The following is a 20,079-nucleotide window of genomic DNA, read 5'->3' as shown; positions in this document are numbered from 1 at the left end:
TCGATTGGGAGTCATAGCGAGACGTCTTTATTTATTTATTTATTTTTCACAACCAGAATAAACACAATACAAACATATATTCAAATATCCGACTGTTCATGGAAGTCATATTTACCATACCTACGTATTAAGAGAGCCAAACAATTTAAATTCATTTTATTTGATATCTGATACGATGTTTTAAGGAAAAAAAAAACTAAATGTTAAGGCGCGTCGACCACAAAGATACGTTAAAAACAAAAAGAGAAAGTAATCAAATGAGAAACCCCCTTTTGAAAAAAAAATAAAGTAAGATTTATGCGAGTAAGAAGGTCTAAATTAAAGTAATTAATTATTTATGTATTAATTTAAAAATATTTTCATAAACGTTTAATATTACTATTTCCAATTAACCTGTTATATTATATCGGTGAATTCCGTGCGGCAATTCGCTGCGTTCAATTTCTGGAAAATATTTTTTAGAAAAGTAATATGATCATTTTAACTGAAAATTGAAAAATTTGAAATTTCATAGTCGTGCGGGGCGGCGATCTGGGCTCCGTGGCGGGTCTTTAAAAAAAAAAAAAATACAAGAGTACGGTAACACTGTGCAAAGACCAAAATCAGTTAATTTCAAAAGTCGCTTATACAATTAATAGGTAAAATATTTAAAAAAATAAATATTAAAATTCTTCATTGAAATCTTGTATGCCATTACGCGAACACATCTATTAATTTTTCTGTATACGTGCTCAAATGTTATTGTCAATTGCGCATGGTGTCTTTGGTGTTTTTGATAATAACTAAATAAAGGTGAGTATAAGGATAGCTCTGATTATTAAGAGATAAAACTTTTATAGAATCATAGTAAATATTAATTTTAAAGATCTTGGTATTTCAATAAAGTTTAAGACCTTTTAAAATTTTTATTAATTTTATAATAGTATTAGGTTGATAGTCAATATTTTTAAAATTTTTTTTAATTTAATTACTTTTATCATCTTTAATAAGACCATCACAAATTATAATTTCACTGAGGTTGACGCTTAGTGTATTTGGGGGATATCATCATTTTAAAAGTCTAACATTGTTTGAGGATTAGTTTTATAACTGCTCGCATTTTAGACAACCGGGAAAAAAAAAAAGTCCCAGTTCAAATTTTCGAAGAGCCGGGTATACTTTAAACAATAAACAAGGCAAGGAAAGCAAATTCTGGAACCATTGGAAAAAAAAAAAAAACAAAGAACAATTGTTTCACAACTCAGTGAGGTTCTTTCCCCTCCCTCTCTCTGATCTCCGATATCATCCTCGCTGGTTCTGCAATTGCAATGGGACAGTGTGGTTCGTCTCAGAGTCATAAAGGCGCGAAATCGTGCAGGGGCCAAGGAAAAGGCGGGGGAATTGCTGAGGGGTCGTTCCGAAGACCGTCAGCGATTATGGTGATGGATTTGGAGGGCGGATTTAAAGAGTTGAAGCAGCCTGTGACTGCGAGGTCCGTGATCGCCGATAACCCCAACTGCTTCCTGTGCAATTCGGAATCGATATACCTGGGAACGTGTTTGCCGCCGGTTCCGGAGGAGGAGCAGCTTCGACCCGGCCGAATCTACTTCCTCGTCCCACTCTCTCAAGCGCACCAACCTCTGTCCCTCTCTGCGCTCTGCGATCTCGCCATTAAAGCTGCCTCTGCCCTTCCCTGACTTTGTTTGTGCCTCTTCCTGGATCATCGCCTCCCTGCGCGGTAAAGTTCTCCTGTAAAATTCAATTCATTTATTGGGCTCCCCCACCCCGGCCCCCCTTTCTCTCACCATTTTTTCTGTATCAAAAATGGCACTTCCCGTTTTGCGTTTATGATATCTGATTATTATCGCCGTACAAGTTTTGATCATGTATTGCTGAACTGGAACAGAAGTTGTTGATATCATATTTTGTCAAAAGAATGATGAAAGCTACAAAATTGATGTTGATATTTTTATTTAGTTATTAGTCGTGTTCCAGTTGTTCTAATGTGATGCTAGGTCATGGGAAGAATATATAGTAGATTAAAAAAGGTAGGGCTTGCCTCTATAACCAAAAAGAAGAAGAAAAAGAAGGGGGAGAGGTTTTGTTGGATCTTGACATCGAAATACAGGGTTTACAACTTGAGTGGGGCAATATTAATAGAAACCCCCGCGCGCCCCGGGGGGGGGGGGGGGAATCGTGGGACAATGCAGCCACTTGCCCATTTGCACGCATGCCCTGCTGTCACGCTTTGAAAAAAAAACCTGCTGAATCTCATTTTTATCTTAATTTTTTAAAATATTTAAAGTGAATGAATGCCAGCTCTGATCTCCACTCCATTTACTTGCTACCTATTATATATTCCGTGCATGGATTCACAAGAGGCACAATTACACAGGTAAGTTCGATATCAAGCCTCCCAGAGGAAGCTAGAGTTTTCATCACTTATTAATTTTTTTTTTTTTATAGATTCGTAAACCACAGCATATATACTTGTAGTTTAATCAATTAAAATTTTCTTGATGACTATTTCTGTTTTTTAAAAAGCTAGAATCACTTAAATTCAATCTAAACTTATGAGTTGATAATGCTTCTTTTGCACATTGACTTGAAAGTCTTTCAAGAATTAAACTCGTTTTTCTACTCTTTAAAACATTTCCTATTTGAAATAGAGTAGCAAGATTTACCCAAATGCTGCATGTGAAAGGCATCGTTGCCCCTTCACCGGACCTTCGAATCACAGGAAACAAATCTGAACTCGAGATGACTGCATGCTCTGCAATGGCTCACCGGGATCTTAATCTTTTTCCCCCTCTTTAAGGTATCTCACTGGTAATCATGAGACTAATTTTTTGGAAAAATTTAGGCACCATTTATTGAACATAATGTAATTATTAGATATAAGACAATACAGGAAAATAATTCTTCTAAAATATATGTTAGGCTTTTGATTCTTAGGGGTGGTGTCTTGCTTGTGTGTATTTTCTTTTAGCTTTCCCTGTTTGTAGGTGTTTTTTTCCTGGTTCGGTTACCACCCTGTTTGTACCTGTTTCAGCTTGAATGAAGGTTATCCAGATTTATTGAAAAAAAAAAAAAGTATATGTTAGGCTTAGTTTATAGTTATTCATTAATTATTCAAATTTCAAGTTGCCTCAATGGGTTATCAAATCAGTTCGTAGCTAGTATACGAGGCAATAAGTTGATTACTACAATAATTCTAGACTCGTTATTGATTACATCATAGTTAGGTTAATCCATGTTTAGTTTGCAGGCACCGATTTTCACTTCTTATGTTGTTTTTTTTTTTTTTTCAATTACTTGTCAGCAACAACAACAATGTTCCGTTTTAACCAAGGGGTGACGGGTGACATAAAGCTGGATGAAGGAAAAATATGAAATATAGGGTGGGAAGGTGCATGGATAAAGAAACTCTGGTCAAATTATCAACAATCAGGTTTATTGAGGCTGCTGACTGCCTGTTGAGAGTTGTATAAATTCACGAACCCCAATAATCTATTGCAGAGGATCCGTGAACTATTCAATTATATTAACGTAAGAGTGCTTTATTATTATTATTATTATTATTATTATTATTATTATTATTATTATTACAACAACAACAACAACCACTACTATTATTACTTTTTACAATATTTTTATTTAAAAAAAAAATCAGCAAACTTCATTTGTACACATGGGCATCGGAAATGACCATGCTAAGTACTTTTTTTTTTTTATTTGAAATTCAAGCAAGAGCTCCCTTATCATCATCCACCACCTTCAAATAAAAAAGTGAGAATTGATCAAGAGATTGAAACTCACTTACTTTATCTATGCGAGCTTAGCAAAAAAAAAATGAGCACAATAATTAGCTTCCTTGAACATAAAATTCACCAATATATCCCAATCTTTATAGAGGATAGATTGAGCTTGTGTGATAATATTCACAAATGGGTGAAATTCTTGATTGAGTCTAAGGAGGAGGTTCAATGCATTTGTATAGTCTATGAATACTTTGACTTTCCGTAAATCCATATCCCAACATAATTGAAAACCGTTAATAATTTCAAGTAACTCAATCACAGCAACATGATAATTACCAACACAAACATTAAAACCACCAACCAATTAGCATTGCAATCTTAGAGTACACCACTGCATTTTCCCATTCCATTTGCCGCTAAGCCATCTACATGTAGTGTCACATAGCCTGAATGTCTCAGGGAACCTTTGAGAGAAGGGGGGGGGGTTACGATTAACAATCCAATACGTGCAAGTGTTTTTTGTCTCTCAAAAATAAATATAACCATAGTTTCAGTTAAATATAGACATAAGCAAGAAGCATATGGTGGGATAGATAGGGGGTGTGAATTAATTAATGAAACATTGGCAAAGCAAGCATATGGATTATAGTGTAGGGAAGATAGCGTGTGGGAGAAATTTGAAGCCTAGGGAGACAGAGGGCGTGCCAGCAGTATGGGCCATGTGATGTGCGTTGATCCATATCATGGCCCATACATCACATGGACTCCCAACAACATCCTTTCCATTTTTCACATGCTCTGTTCAAGTTTATTTACTACGAATTACTGATTTTATTGAATTTAAATTCTTTAAAGTTGGAATCGATAAATTTCTCTCAACTTCTCTTTTTTTAGTATTTTTACTCATTTTATTATTTTTTTATAAAATATGAAATAAACTTTACATAAATTCACCAATTTTAATTTCAGATAATTTAAATCGGATTTTATTCATTAATTTCATTAAGAATATTCCTCACTATATTAATACATTGCACTAAAATGTATGCTTTTAAAATACATCAAAGATTTCCGTAATTGAGCTGAAAATATCGAGGTCGCCGGTGCATTTTCGTCTAAACCATATTTACAACACTTTTTATGCTGAGAATTACTTTATGACATTTTAATAGATTTTTCAGCCATAAGTATTCAACATTGTATATGAACTATGGAGCTCTTGTAATAAAAAACATAAAATACAATTAATATAATTTAGTCTATTAGACTTTCCCTTCACTAGTGAAACCTTGCTTCTTAAAACTCATATCAATATTCTATTTTTCTCATTTATTTCATAGTTGACTGAAGTTCTTTTTTTTTGTAAAGTACTTTTGGTTTTGGAGTTATGGGCTTGGCACTGAAAAACGAAATATATTGACATGAAAAAGAGGACCCCATAAGAAGTCCGCGTTACCATAAATCAATGCTCTCAGATTCCACCATAGCTTCCACATACCACCAGACCAACCCCTCATACTCACTAATATGTCATATAATTGAATATGAAATCCATGCATCTATCTTTTTTTTTTTTTTAATTATATTTTAACCATTACTTTGTACGAAACAAGCTGGAGGATAGCTGAATTGAGTCGAAGGTATCCATGAAGGACAACTTAGTAAATTGACTAAATTCAGTGCCTCATCTTCTGAATATATAATTAATACACACTGCTGTCTTGAATCTCGGCACAGCCATACAGGCTTCCGGCTAGTTTATTGTCAACAGATCGGTCAGGAAACCAGTGAAGATGAAAATGGTGCATCTCCGTGCCTTGTTCGCTGTGGCAGTTCTCGCCATCTTGCAAGTGTCGCCATCAGCCACCATGGCAGCAGAGGTTGCGCTATCGGATGCGGCGAAAGAGTTCTTGGACACTCACAACCAGGCAAGAGCTGCAGTTGGGGTAGCCCCCCTTGAGTGGAGCCCGAAGCTGGCCAATGCCACGAGCCTGCTGGTTCGATCCCAAAGAGACAAAATGAGGTGCCAATTCGCCAGCATAAAACCGGGAACTTACGGCGCCAACCAGATGTGGTCGGGAGGGGAGACGGTGACGCCGCGAGAGGCGGTGGAGGAGTGGGTGAAGGAGAAGAGCTACTACAACCACGCCAACAACTCGTGCGTGCCCAATCACAGGTGCGGGGTTTATACTCAGGTGGTGTGGAGGAACTCCTCCGAGCTGGGCTGCGCTCAAGCTTCTTGCGTGAAGGAGAAGGCTAGCTTGACCATTTGTTTCTATAATCCCCCCGGCAACATCGTCGGCGAGAGCCCCTACTAGTTACCCCCCTGCAAGTCGCTCACTTCATCCCCTCTGTTCCTCTGCTTCTTGCATCCCTAATAAATTATCACTTGCTTATGTGTCTTCCCACCGTTTTTCGCCTGCTTCCATGTATCATTACTGTAGCTTATGGTGTTTGAGAAATAGATAAGGCAGGCCACTCAAAGCCAATAAAATCCCAATGATCCCCGTCTTTGACTGTAATGATTGGGATACCAGAGATGGCGTGACTTCAATGCACGACGGCTTTTGAGCCTTCCGTCCACGACTTCACGTGTGTGCTACTGTGCTTGCGTGATTCACAATGCAGGCCGGCCCACCTGACCCGGAACTTAATTGTTTCTGACTCTCGAGTGATTCCTAAATTATCAGCTCAAACTTTTCTACGCCCACAGAATCCAATAACCATTTTTTAATTGGAAGGATGACGGATAAGTTACTCCATCGGTCAATTAATTTAAATTATATCTCAAAATTTTAAATTTTAAAATTAATTTAACTCTTAATTTTATAATTTTATTATGATGAATTTATAACTTATTTTTTTTAAAATTTTTACATAATTAAAAAATAAATAAATTTATTTTTTTATTAAAATTTAAAACACAAGTTACAAATCTATCATAATAAAATTATAAAATTGAGAACTGAACTTATAAATTTTTTTAATTTAAATTAATTGATCCATTTAAAATCTATCTACCATTCTCCTTGTTTGTTTGAACCCTAATGCCTTGATCTGATTATTTTTATTCCACCACTGATTTTCTAGGACATTTTTTCTTTTTGGGCACTTTTAAATAATCGCACTTTCTCAGGTCACACGCGGTTAAAAAAATTAATTATTTTTATAATTTTAATTTAATTGTAATTAAATTTTTAAATTTTAATTCATTATAACTCAGTTCTTACAATTTTAACTCATTTGTAACTCAATTTCTGAATTTTGCATCTTACAATTCACTCTTTGTAATTTCAACTACTTAAATATTGATCCTTATATTTTAAAAATAATAATAATAAATTTTAACATAATTATAATCTTTTTTAATTTTATTGCTAATATTATAAATATTAAAAATTTAAGATATTATAAATATTAAAATTTCAAAATATTATAATTTTAATATTTAATAATTTAAAGTATCAGTAATAAATTTTAATACAATTATAATCTTTACAATTTTATTACCAATATTATAAATATTAAAAGTTTAAAATATTTTTAATTTTTATAATTTTATTTTTTAAAATATAAGAATCAATATTTAAATGACTGAAATTATAAAGATTAACTTGTAAGAAAAAAAGTTAAAAGATTGAATTACAATTGAATTAAATTATAAAAATTGAGTTAAAATAAATTAAAATTTAAAAATTAAATTACAATTATATTAAAATTATGAAAATTAAATGATTAATTTTTTCCTTCAAAAACCATAAATGGCAGTAGTTTTTTTTTTTTTTTTTAGAAAAAAGATCAGATAGGGTAGATGCCGGTAATGATAACAGGTAAACTACCAAGGACAAGGCACACCTCCCGACCTCTTTGAGAATCTTCAAAAAGAATTATAAATAGCTCACCAATTAGTGCTTCACATCGCAAGATTCAAACCTTCGTCCTTGTGGGATAAAGGCCAAATCATTGACTAATTGTGCCACACCTTCATTGGCAAATGGCTGTTGTTATTAATTGAAGCCATAGGTTAGCATTTGGAGATGCCTCGTATTCAGATCCGAGAAATTATTCTAATTGCCAATTCAATCGCTCAAGAGCCCAGATCGTGCTGACCACTCGAGTCAGTTCCAATGCGTCCTAACCGAGTTACGACCGTGATAGCTTTCGTTCGCTTAATCTGCAAGGCTCATTCAAAGTAAAAATCAGACAGTCTCGAAGACATCTGATTATAACAACGGCTCATTTACACTGCTCATGGCAGAATCTCTTGACTTAGTTAACTGCAACAGTACAGATGCTTCCATGACATGGCAAGACACTATATGCACGCAATATCCGATTTTCATGTCAATGCTACCCTATATATCTACCCTGTACAAAAGAATATTACATATAGCAAACAATGCAGATTGTCACCCGCATTGAAAACTAATGCAATCAGGCCATCATTTCACCAGCTCCTTTGATATAAGATATCGGAAAGCAAAGTTGTGTGGGATCCATTCTACGCTCTTTCTTGATTTTGCAAGCTGACATTTCTTGATGCTCTTCCTAAGAGATTCGGGCAGAGACTGTTGGATCATTTCCATTACACCAGCAGAGCACAAACCCGATTCCTTAGCAAATGTGTCCACAAGCTTTGGTAAGAGGATCTTTCGGTCCTTCCGCACTCCAAAGGTAGCTCGAATATACTCATCCTTTGCAATCTCTAACTCTTGAAACACTCTTTTTGGTGTAAACACACGTACCTGTTACAAACAAATATCATTTATTAATCGAGTAAAAGGAAATATATGAGTATATGAATGTTAGAAACGTAATATATGGCAAGTGAATAAGAAGAGTGAGAATACCGCAGGATCCGAGTGATTTCCTGAGCAGAGTGCAACGTGTAAAAGAGGCTCAGGATACTCGATTGCATATGATTGTCGTCCATCTCCTGTCTTGAATTTAGTTCTTGTGGAAAAGAAAACCCGCAGCCACTACAAAGGTAAGTTTAATGAAGTTCCCAATTAAGTCAAGAGTGATTAGGATGAAAAGTAATCTTTGCCTTTTGAGGAGATAACAATGGAACAAAGCTCTGAATAGAACTTCCGTATGTATCTTTGTTTTAAATAGTGGGGAGGGGAGCTACCTGCCCAGGACGGGAGAGTCGGCATCCAAGGATGCTACTTTGTATTGTGTCTGCACTAACAGTCTGACCCCCAACATTGTATGCAGCCTGGAAAGAACACGGCAACAGCCAATAAGCAGTCAGATAGGTTAAAAGTTTCATCCTTCAATTAATTATTAAAACCACTTTCATTTTTTACCTTCAAGAGAAGAAATAGTCTCTTCACATTGTTTTGTGGAATCCCATAAGCCAAAAATGCCTACATACACCGAGGAATGAATTAATATTCACTAAATGAAAGAAATGGACATTTTAAAGGGGGCATATTTTTTAAAGGAGCAATTACATGCATCACCAAGGCATTGTGTATGTTGATCCAAAAAGCTAGTTTCTCCTCATGATTCAACTTCCCAGGATCCACTTCTTCCAACTGACAGATGAGTGACCTGAAAAAACAGAAAGTATAAAGCTAAAAACTCCAGGAGGCTACTTCCTTTTAATTATATGTTTTCAACTTGAGAAATTTATTGACCTAATGAGTAGGCTTACCTGAAATTCTGGAGCAGCAGCTCGGTGTCACCCAATTTCTGACCATCTCTATAAATCCATGATACTTCAACCATGGTGCTGTATGGTCCACTGAACTCCTTGAGTCCTTCAACATGGAAAGGGTTGTCTAACCGAACATCAAAAGAGGAATTATTTTTGAATCCTGGACTCCATATATCACCTTGATCTCCCAGAGAAAAGCCGCTCATTGATGACAAGGATGAACTGGGGGATGAAAGGCCAGGTTGCGTCAAAGACGAGTCTGAAAGCTTGCAATATATAGCTGATATGCATTTGACCATTTCTTCAGAAAGCCTATTAGGTGTATCCGGAATATGATCAGATATGCGAGTACCAAGATGTTCTGCCAGACTGATTACGTTTGATGATGCAGTTTGGGCATACTGCACAAGATCACTAAAAGTCAAATCATAATAAGGCTGCAAGAAAGATCAATTATAGAACTCATTGTAAATATACGCAGATGAAGCAGAAATTCCCAACAAAGAGCATGAGGGGCGGTCATAAATTCTTCCAAAACAAGATAAAGCAATACTAATTATGGCATGTTCCACAGAAGTTGATTTACCTCCAACATGGACAATGGTTGTGAATGACAAGCACGCAAAGATTTATCTAGAGGTTCTGCCGGAGGAGATGTTCTAGTTGCAAATGCTGAATACTGGGATAATGAGGAATGGCAACGGTACACACCGGAATCTAATAGCTTCTGTTGTCCACTTCCATTATGTTCTTTTCCTTGGGTGTCAAGCTCATGTCCATTAGATTGTACAGTATATTCCTTTCCTGGAGTCTCAAGCTTATGACAATCAGACTGAATAGCAGAACATCCTCTTGCGGATAAGTTCTCGAGATTAGAAACGTCAATGACTCTTGCCTTAGGTGGTATTGAAGAAGATTTTACTTTTTCCTCCTTGGTAGATGGAGATACAGATGATAATTGTTGATCAAATGCTTTACGGTACAAGGAGAGAAGATGTTGTTCCAGATATACAACTTCCAGCTCTAACAGTGCAATTTCCTTAATTAATTCTGTAGCTGGCTGGGAAAAAAAAATTTAAAATTTAGCGAACAAAAAGAAACAGATGACAGGATAATGCCTCAAAATTAGGTGAAAAGTATTGGATGAAGTTGGTGCTACTTTGGGCATTATCACGTCATTTGAATTATGAAGAGATGAAGGCCTGCATCCCAGAGCCCTTTCCAATGTGCATCGCACCTCGAATTGGTGTTGTAGCCTTCTCTCCAGTTCTAGAATCTGCACACAAAGTAGACGCTTATAAATGCAAAATATAAATATTTATCAGGTGAAACAGTCTACCATGCAAAGGACAATTAAGATGGAAAATGATTAAAAGAACTAGCCGTGGTGCTAAACTGCAGAAGCAATACACGCCGCTGACGACTGACCTCTTGCTTCAGATTATTTTGGACTTCACTTGCAGGATTTTGTTTTCTCGTAGATTTTGTACAATCTGTGAGGTATCCGATATCCTGGAACCATATCAGACCCATAAGTTAGGCACAAACTTCTTGCTCGTATATAATTGCCCGGAAGTAGCTGCGGACTCCAGATATGATAGATATTAAATTCAATGATCAATATTACAACTAGAGGGGATTGGATTAATTATTTCAACATAAATGCCCCAAAAAATAAATTCCCTGCAAATCCATCTCATATTACACTTAAAATATTATATTATTTATTAACTCCAAGCAGCCATCAGCCATCGGCGTTCATAATTCCTACCACAATTTCATTCCCGCATCATGCAAGCGTCGACACGCCTAACCCTAAGGATGCATGATTTTCATTTCATGAAGGGGGAAAATGCTGTAGTAATTGATTATACCAGTTTTGTTCGATCTGGGGCCTCGATGTTATTATCTGGGTTGTCCTCCTCGACTTTCTTCTTATCAGGAAAACTGTCATTTGAAAAGAATAAACACAATACAAAGATGAGATAACTAGAAGTTGGACACTGTAATTTATATTTATATTATCTTCACATATACACTGATTTCCCTAAAAGGAGCCCGAGCTGAAATCTTGAAGTACCCAGTTTTCATCATGTCTAAGAGCTCTCATTTCTGATCCCAGAGATCACCAGGAACCATTCCGGATATACTCAATTGGCTATGGAGACTAGAAAACTAGCTAGGTGCACAACAAGAGGAAGAACTATTGCAGAGGAAATGTGAAAGCGTTTAATTTTCCATTTTCAGAAAAAGCAACCTCTTTTTCAGGGACTCCAAAATCAGCAGAGTACAGGCATAAAAGGAACACATATTAACTATTAAGCGGCAAGAACAGCTACAGAATAGAAATAGAGAGAGACCTCTTTGAACGCTTGTGAGTTTGAGTCAATCTCAGTCCCACCATTTTATTTTCCCCGACCCCGTCAAGCCCCATTCCTGAAAACCACCCGAATCAAAGTTATTAACAGTGAACGATGAAGAAACAGAGCATCAAAGAGACACCGTCTTTACCCAAAAACTTAAGAAACGATGAACTAGCAGGAGAACTTGAGAGATGAGAATGGCGCCTGAGCACAGAGACCCAAACGAGCAAGGATATTCCACTAGTTAGATTCCAGGAGATCACTTATCCTCTCGCATTTCAGCTGAGCAGAGCTTCCAGGAAGTACCCACAAAGTGTTCATTTGCCGCAAATACAGTCTGGTTGTCGAAAGAACTGCAATGGTTTTCCTAAAACACAGGACCAATATCGAGAAAAGATTATGCTTTTGACCAACGAAGGTGCCTTCTCTTTGAAGGAGCCTCTTGCCCGCTCTGAACCGTTAAACTTTATAATGGATGGTCTTTATGCATTTGCATTGAAAGAGGAAAGCAGCTCGTGGGGCATTAGTTGAAGAAGCGAGTCCCAGTTTCAATGTGCTGACTAGAGCAATGATGGGGGAGGAGAGAAAAATGTCAAAACCGCTAAAAGTAAACAGGGCTTACTGTAGAGATCCGAGGTGCCTAATGAGAAGAAAATAAATAGTGGCTCGGACTTAAATAAATAATAATAATATAAAAGAATGGCAGTGTATTTTCCACATTCTCTTCTCTCGTTGGCAAGCAAGTGGGAGTTGGTGACCATCCGTCCCCTCTCTGTCTCTCACTCTCCTTTTCAATCCTTGACTCTCTCTGGGGGATTATGGCTGTTGAAAAAACCAGCTGATCTGACGGAACAAAATAAAAAAACACGAACAAGACTTCGTTATCTCTCTTATTTTCACCCTCTCAGACTCCTATTTTTCATGTGCCTACCAATTTTTGTTCACATATATTTTGAGCCTAGACCGTCCAAATTTTGGAATTCTTATCTTCCAATAATCCAAGTTTCGGAGATTATATCCAACAATGAGAATACAAGTGACAAGGTAACAAAACTCCGGGCTTCGGAAAAAGAAAAGCGAGGATTACCTCAAAAGGCATGAAAGCAAAGGCATAAAGGATACATTGGATGCCTGAGAGGACTTGAGGTTTGGTGGGGTTTCTCCTTGTCTAAATGCCTTTTTGGAGAATTAGCTTTAGGAGATACCCATATTGTCCTTGAGCATCGGACGGACTAACGTTTGTCAAAGAATCCACAGATAATTATATGTTTATTATTAGCCTTGACCTCTTGCAAAACAAATACAACAAAAGAAAAAGATGGGAGTGCGGTGAGGTGCCCAGTTCCCCCTTTTTGTCGCCATACAACCTGCTCATGAAAAAAGTTTCTTTTTTCGCTGCACACTCGCGGACTCACTGATGGACACATAAAGTAGGAAAAGCAGACGATGCCTCAGGGATCAGGGTGAGAGAAAAACAACCCAGAGGAATTTCTACAGTGAAAACTGTTTCCTTTCCTTCTAGTACAACCAAACCAAAACATTACCTCATCACATATTTTAATCCAAGTATTCCAGTTTTCATGTTACAGGCTCCACGAATATCTTACCACTTCTTGTATATATCTGTGTTTTGTGTTTATGTATATCCACTGACTTTATTTGCTAAACCAAGATAAACTGATAATAAAACAAAATTCAGGCTTCTTCTTCGGAAGCATCTAGTATTTTTAAGCTTCCCTGCACGTCAGTGGAAAATTCTGGTCCCAATAGATAAACAAATGAAACTTCTATTTTATCTTATTATCGAAATTTTATACAAGTCCAGTGGACGGTTTTCAAGGCCAAATAAATACAAGGGACGAGAAAAAAATATTGGTACTATGTGATTTTAAATCAAATGAAATAGATCGGTATTCTAATAAATCTGACACACATGCTCCCTGCATCCATTTATTATTATTATTAATTTTTTTTTGCCAAACATCCAATTAATTATTGAAAGTACCTGGTTACGCTCATTGACTGAGATGGCATCCCAATGACAGGGATAGGCCATATATTGTGCTCCTAACTCCTGTAGAGTCTCTGGGTTAAAAAAAAAAATATATATATATATAGAGAACTCATTCTCCACATTTGAAAAGTGGGAAAAAAAGATTGATCTGCACAAGATCAGTTTCGGTGCACGGGCTTGAAAGGTAAATGTGTGGTGTCACCGAAACAATTTCATTTTCAGAAAACTAGTTAACAGCCAACACGCCAGCGATGTCACATCTCGGGATTTTAAGAAGATAATATGTTTTGGCAGTGATTTGCGCTAAGATAGCTATTATAAATGATGAAGAGCTTTTTCGGATGAACTGATAAAAGAAGACAAACGAGAACTTATTTCATATGCAGGTGAACTCAAAAGAAGCAAAACCAATCAAAGTGTTGAGAACTTGTGATCTTTTGTCGTTGTTTCTAGCTTTATTATATGAGCGTTTGTTTGTTTGTTTTCACAAGGAAAGTGGAACATAGTTAGAAACAACATCGTTTAAAGCAACTTCTTCCTGGTTTTCATTTAAAATTGCAATGGCAATAGTAAAACGATTAGGCCAGTGACGTTTTAAAAGTTAAATCAGTTTACCAAGATAATTGGAGTCATTTTTTGATGTCACGGGCTGGTTAACACAGAGCACTTGATAATAATGAGTCCATAACGGGATGGAAAAAAGGAAAATAGAAAGTGACTGTTCAAAATGAAATGAACATTTTTGTTGTCCAAATTACAGGACCATTGAAGGAGGGAAGGAAGGAGGAAATTAAAGTGCACAAATCTCAGGCCGTGTTTCGGAAACGCGAATCAGTACATGAAAGGAATGCAGCAGCAAGGGAGTGGGCACAAAAGGGTGTCTCGTGCTGAGAGAAGCCAAGACCCTCAAGTTCGTGTCCATTAGCTATTCAGACGACTAGACGGGTGGTGTGGGAGACAGGGTGCTATACTGGTTTTGGGGTTTAAAAAAGTTGTAGAATCCCAATTGTGGGGCACAAAAAGGCGAACTATCCAAAAACGTTTGGACAAGCAAGTCAATGCCAATCATATATAACCAGCAAAAAGCCCTCCCCCCTTCCACTCTCAGCCTAGCATATTCCAGGGCCTATAACTTAATTGACGGGTTCTGACCTCTGTAATTAAATTTAATAGTACTCATCCAGAAATATTTAAAGAGCGGGAAAAGCATTGGCCTCCAACCATGATTTTCTTACTGCGTATATCATTGGTATCCACTATCCAGTCAATTAAAAGACTTCATTTTAGTTGGCGCTGCTTTGCTTGATCTGAACTGCTCTAAATTAAAGTTGATATGGGAAAATGAATTTCAGAAAAAAGAACAGCAGAGCCAGAGAGGTCCTTTAGCATATGGAGAGTTTAGCAAAAGGAACTGTCAACCTGGTGGGTTCACAGACTTTTATCTCTAGTTAGAGTGCAGTGTGAAGGCGCAGCAACTGGAAACCCCCCCTCCGACCCTAACCTTTGTTCTTTCTCTCTTTTTGGCGTCATTTCTCTTTTTCTTCTCCATACATACACAACCCTGGTTCTTACATGCGCAATGGATCTATCCACGTCCTTTCCTTCATAATGTGACGTCAATATGAGAAGTAACACTCTGACCCTGAGAGCCTTCAATTCAGTCATCAAAATCATGAAAAGTCTAAACAAAACCGGGAAGTGAAGTGACCATGGTGATAGAATAAACCTAATTTCAGGATAGCTGACCTGGTCAACTACCTTGTTATGCATAGAACCACGCCTTTTTCATTAAAGGGCGGTCTTCCAAGATCTTGTGGTAAAAGAGAAAAAAGAAAGAGCATCAAGACAAAAACTGAGTTAACGAAATTCATTGATTAAGGCGTAAACAAAGCAGAATAAAATCTCTTGAACTTTCAACACTTTTTAAGCAGATAGTGTCTTTTCCCTTTTTATTTTTAACTTTGTGAAAGTAGGCAACTAGAATAAAGTGTCCTACAAAATAATACAGGGAGGGTGATTGCCAACGTTAAGGAGAAGAAAATAACTCAAAAAAGGTCCCTAGTGAGGCAAACAGCAGCTAACATATTGTATTCTCATCATACATGTTATAAGAAACATTCGACCAGAGCAGTGAATGCATGCGCCAGCTAAGAAATTATTAGTGTAGTGAGTTTGTGGAGGAGGTGCAGTGACCCATTAAATATTTGCATCAGTAGAGCAGTTAGTGATCATGTGATGGGATGTGCGGGTAAGGTTTCAGTGAAGCAACCAAAACCAACTATCATCTAAAATGTTTGTTGACTCGACAGACGAGAAACTCTCAGAGTGAGTTATAGTTAGAGCTACCTGTGCCACTTGTTATATATCCATGTATTAATTCGTTTCTCAGCAAGTAATAATATGAAATATTCTGACCTGATTATAATGACAAGATAAACTGAATCCGAGCAGGGGATGGGCCACTTTGAGCTCATTGGAGAACCAAACGAACTAACTAATCAACGTCAACCAAACTAGTTCCCATAAAACTTTTAGTAAAACAACCAAAAAAACTATTATTATTATTATTATTATTTTTTGGTTGCCCACTAGGTGTACCAAAGCTTTGCCCTGACTATATCCGAATCCAACCCAAGTCACACACCTGACTTTGGTGGGTGAGTTTCCCAACAAAAATTTTTTACATACACAAAAAGCTTGAATTCGAGATCTTGCTTAAGTAAAATCGAGTTGCTTACCACTCAAACCAACCTCTGTTGATAAAAAAAATATTTTTAAAAGGTACAATGCTTGTGCGCTGGAAATTTGATTGTAAAGCCTAGTGGGCTTACGGTAACCCGCTACCCACAAAAGTATTGTGCTTTTTTGTTAAAAAAACTGTATTTTAAAAAATCTAGTTCTTGCATGCTAGTAATTCAAGTCCGAGCCCAATGGACTTGTGGTAACTCGCACAAGATGGGCCTATCCGTTTTTAGCGAAGGACAAAAGAGGTCCCTTTGTTTATTGCATAAAAGTCCAAATTTTAACATTAAAGGAGCTTGTAGACAAAATAATAACAATAATAATAATAAATAAATAAATAAAGGGTCTGTGCTTTGTCAGCTGTATGCGTTTTGTGAAGTGTTAGAGATTTTAAGTATCACAGTTGTTTGCCCCGCCAAATACTTCAGTTTATAAAATTTGAAGTATGGGTTGCCCGTTGCCATGCGCAAAATTACAAGTGAGTGAAGTTTGAAGTCTGAGCATGAATGTCCCCCAAGCAAAATTTTGTTTTTGACCCCTACTGAATTATGATCGGAGCTAGTGCTTTGCAACTCCAATCTCTGACCACAAGATGTTAAGAAAGTAAAGACAATATTTTCTCTTTTTACTCAAGTACTGAATCATATCATATTTTTAAAAAAGCTAGAAAATAATACAATAAACGGCAATTTAATAGGTAGAAGGTTATGCATGGAAAAAGAGTATATAAACAAAAAATAATATCCATCCATCCATATGTCTATTTTAATGTGGCAAAAACAAAAAAAAATCCCCCTCACTCCATAGTGAGTGAAATAAGAAGAAAAAGGAAGGCGCCGTACTCCACACAACACATAGAGGAGCTCTACTATCACTATAAATGGGTGCGTCTGCATTCGGCGCTCATCAAACTCCTGGCCCTTCATTTATGTAATAACCCAAAATAATAATAATAATAATAATAATAATAATATATTTTAAAATTTATGATTAGTTAAGTCAATCATATTTATATACATTTTTGAGTTAATTTGCCAAGTAAATTGATGGCTCAATTGGTAAGTATTATTGATCTTAAATTCAAGGTTCTAGGTTTGATTCCTTTGTCATGCAAGAGCAAATTTTTCCCCTTGCATTTCAATCTTTAAGCAAGTTATCATTTTGTCCCTAGCACAAACATATTTTTGCCCTCACAAACCAATATTACGATTTGCCTTCAGTAAGAGAGAGCAAGAGGATTCTAGAAACCTTCATGTCTATTCTTCTTCATTCCAACATGTTTACCGGCGTGAGTGTGCGATCACCATGATTGGTTGTTGCTAACCGTCCAAGTTGCGCGTCGTCTTCTTCATCTTGTTTTGTAGTGTTCACCGTTACTAATATGTGCTTAACTCGTTCATTTGTTCTTCATCTACGTCATCGACTATTCTTTTCTCCCCTGCTCTTCTTTGTTTGTGCAGTGGCTTCTCTTCTTCTTACTTCAAGTTGCTATGGCTGCAAGGGCATCAAATTTCTTCCATCCATAATTCATGTCACCATTGTCTCTTTCCTCTGTTTGGTCATCAAGTTCCACTCTTTCTCTACTAAGCCAACAGGTAACTTACTGTTCTGATGTGACTGAGTGTGTGCCAAATTGCTTTCTCCCTTATTGTATCGTCGACCTTCTTTTTTTTTCCCCTATCCTTTAGTATTAAGTGACAGCATTATCATCTCTACCTTGTTTTTAAAGTCACTGATCTAGAGTGTTAGAGTTTCGAGCTCTTCTCTTCATTTCCTTAACTGATTTGGTGAGTTGAATCCACCTTTCTTCCTTTATTTCTTGGCCATGTATGTGTGCTATTCTGTGTTGTCTAAAGTGACTTTGATTTCTTTCTTTGTTAGAAGTTCTAATCAAGCCTTGAGTATTTGTTTAAGCACTTAGTTAACGTAAAAAGAAATGAGTTCAGCTAACAATTTTAATTTGAAATTATATTGGAAGCAATTGAAATGAATTTGAGGAGAAAATAAATTGAAATTATAGATCAAAGATTAGAGCTCATAAAGTGTTCGTTGAAATGTCTATAAAGAGAATTTGGTGTATGATGTCAATATATACGTGATAATTATATTGTTGCTCGAGTAAACTGTCTTTAGAAGATAATTTATCTCTTTAATAATAGCTGGAAGTTTGATTAGTTCAAATAGTGATATATGTAACACACCAAATTTTTTTTTTAAATAATTTAACTCAACCATAGTTGGGTTACAGCCACCCAACACATTTTTATATCAATAGTTTCAATATAAAATATTTTATAATTGACTTCAACTCACACACTATAACATTTCAGATAAATTTTTACCTCCCACATGCCATTAGGCTAAATCACATTTGTCCATCCTTATACTCCCAACAAGTAAACTAAATCACATTTGTCCATCCTTATACTCCCAACAAGTAAAATAAGCAATTTAGTCAATTTTCAACACAAGCTAGTTATTTGGTCTTATAATCATGCCATTTTAACCAATTCAAAGTAAACCAAATATTAAAATTACAGTCATCTAAATTGTACCAAAAATAGAAATAGTTTGAAAAGCATGATTACATTTATATATTCATATAATTGACAATAAACAAAAAGCCCTAATATTGGCAATATAACACATTATAAATCATAAATTAAATACCCAAAAGAGACAGTGGATCTATACCACTAAGCCTCTGGGACTCCTCCACGTGTCACTCATGGCTCTTCTCCTGAAAATTGTTAACCACATAATGAGACTCAAAAGTCCCAGTAACTAAAGCCAATTTATGATAGTGTATACAAACAGTTAAGTGTGTACTTATTAAGTGAGAATTAAAAATAATATAATTCCAACAAATATATGAAATATTATAATAAACACAAACAACCATCCTTATATCTCTCCATTAACCTCGAGCCGTAGCCCTCATTCGGTGCTAAATTACCCGGCCAAAGGTAGATTAGCCCGAGCCCTTACAAACCACCTATTGAGCTCCAATAGGGGCATACCATGTGGCACATAAATACAACAACAATAGCAAGTCTCCCAACACCTCTCACAATAATCAAATAAATTTATAATAATATTGCACAATTATATAATATTATAAAATTTATAATTTTCTCAATAATTACCCAATTAACATGAAGTAACACAAATCACAAATTAAAAGCATGGTTACCTTGTGGCTTTTTCAATAAATTATTCCTTAAAATTTCTCTCTCACCACAATCTTCACCAGTAATACAATCTACAAATAACATATTATTTATAAATATTAGTTTCAATTTTTGAAACTAATAAAATAATTCTAATAATAGAATTAAAAATATAACATAATTCCTAATCTCAATCTTAATACAAATCTATAGTTAATACTATTAAGTAAAATTTTTAACTCCTCTTTTAATTATTAATAAACATTAATAATCTAAAAATCAAATTTTAAACTAATTTCTATTATAAAAATTTTCTTTTTATTTCATAAATTCATACCTAAAATACCCAAAAATTAAAAATTGAGTCTCTAGCTTAGAATCATAATCC

The 20,079-nt window shown here is 35.9% G+C and overlaps 3 protein-coding genes across 8 annotated transcripts; 2 read left to right on the top strand and 1 right to left on the bottom strand.

Moving 5' to 3' along the window:
* Nucleotides 1-1,148: 1,148 nt before the first annotated feature.
* On the top strand, nt 1,149-3,560 carry LOC129284467 (uncharacterized). Of its 3 annotated transcripts, none has more exons than XR_008586872.1 (3): nt 1,149-1,717; nt 2,654-2,797; nt 3,302-3,560. XR_008586872.1 is itself a non-coding variant. In XM_054919958.1 (2 exons), exon 1 carries the CDS (start codon nt 1,308-1,310, stop codon nt 1,674-1,676), a length of 369 nt encoding a protein of 122 aa, XP_054775933.1. In that variant the 5' UTR covers nt 1,149-1,307; the 3' UTR covers nt 1,677-1,717; nt 3,302-3,560. The 3 variants fall into 3 exon arrangements, 1 of the variants encoding a protein (XP_054775933.1); XR_008586871.1 differs by having other exon boundaries at nt 2,649-2,797; XM_054919958.1 differs by lacking the exon at nt 2,654-2,797.
* Nucleotides 3,561-5,444: 1,884 nt separating this feature from the next.
* LOC129323142 (STS14 protein) lies at nt 5,445-6,234 on the top strand. Its single transcript, XM_054969717.1, has one exon. The coding sequence runs from the start codon at nt 5,534-5,536 to the stop codon at nt 6,056-6,058; it is 525 nt and encodes a 174-aa protein (XP_054825692.1). The 5' UTR covers nt 5,445-5,533; the 3' UTR covers nt 6,059-6,234.
* A 1,699-nt stretch (nt 6,235-7,933) lies between these two features.
* LOC129321517 (uncharacterized) lies at nt 7,934-12,392 on the bottom strand. Of its 4 annotated transcripts, none has more exons than XM_054967298.1 (12): nt 11,914-12,392; nt 11,763-11,838; nt 11,277-11,349; nt 10,786-10,914; nt 10,562-10,678; nt 9,989-10,462; nt 9,400-9,803; nt 9,197-9,296; nt 9,050-9,109; nt 8,872-8,958; nt 8,591-8,719; nt 7,934-8,485 (listed from the first exon to the last, which is right to left on the bottom strand). In XM_054967298.1, the coding sequence occupies exons 2-12, from the start codon at nt 11,834-11,836 to the stop codon at nt 8,183-8,185; spliced, it is 1,950 nt and encodes a 649-aa protein (XP_054823273.1). In that variant the 5' UTR covers nt 11,837-11,838; nt 11,914-12,392; the 3' UTR covers nt 7,934-8,182. The 4 variants fall into 4 exon arrangements, with proteins under 4 accessions (XP_054823273.1, XP_054823276.1, XP_054823277.1 ...); XM_054967301.1 differs by having other exon boundaries at nt 10,640-10,678; XM_054967302.1 differs by having other exon boundaries at nt 10,640-10,678; nt 10,831-10,914; nt 11,914-12,391.
* Between the last annotated feature and the right edge of the window lie 7,687 nt (nt 12,393-20,079).

This window comes from Prosopis cineraria, unplaced genomic scaffold (genome assembly GCF_029017545.1).
Source record: "Prosopis cineraria cultivar Desert tree isolate PC_DT_omini unplaced genomic scaffold, ASM2901754v1 PC10, whole genome shotgun sequence".
NCBI classification, from domain to species: Eukaryota; Viridiplantae; Streptophyta; class Magnoliopsida; order Fabales; family Fabaceae; genus Prosopis; species Prosopis cineraria.
Note: the sequence above shows the minus strand (reverse complement) of the source record. Positions and strands in the feature narration are given on the sequence as shown.

What these genes read in the sequence shown, in the direction of transcription:
- LOC129321517 (XM_054967298.1), bottom strand. Translation starts at nt 11,836, where the DNA reads ATGGGGCTTGACGGGGTCGGGGAAAATAAAATGGTGGGACTGAGATTG. An exon ending in TTCTGCAGTTTAGCACCACG is followed by an intron (nt 10,679 to 10,785) that starts GCTAGTTCTTTT and finishes CTTTGTGTGCAG; the next exon opens with ATTCTAGAACTGGAGAGAAG. An exon ending in GAAATCACTCGGATCCTGCG is followed by an intron (nt 8,486 to 8,590) that starts GTATTCTCACTC and finishes TGTTTGTAACAG; the next exon opens with GTACGTGTGTTTACACCAAA.
- LOC129284467 (XM_054919958.1), top strand. Translation starts at nt 1,308, where the DNA reads ATGGGACAGTGTGGTTCGTCTCAGAGTCATAAAGGCGCGAAATCGTGC.
- LOC129323142 (XM_054969717.1), top strand. Translation starts at nt 5,534, where the DNA reads ATGAAAATGGTGCATCTCCGTGCCTTGTTCGCTGTGGCAGTTCTCGCC.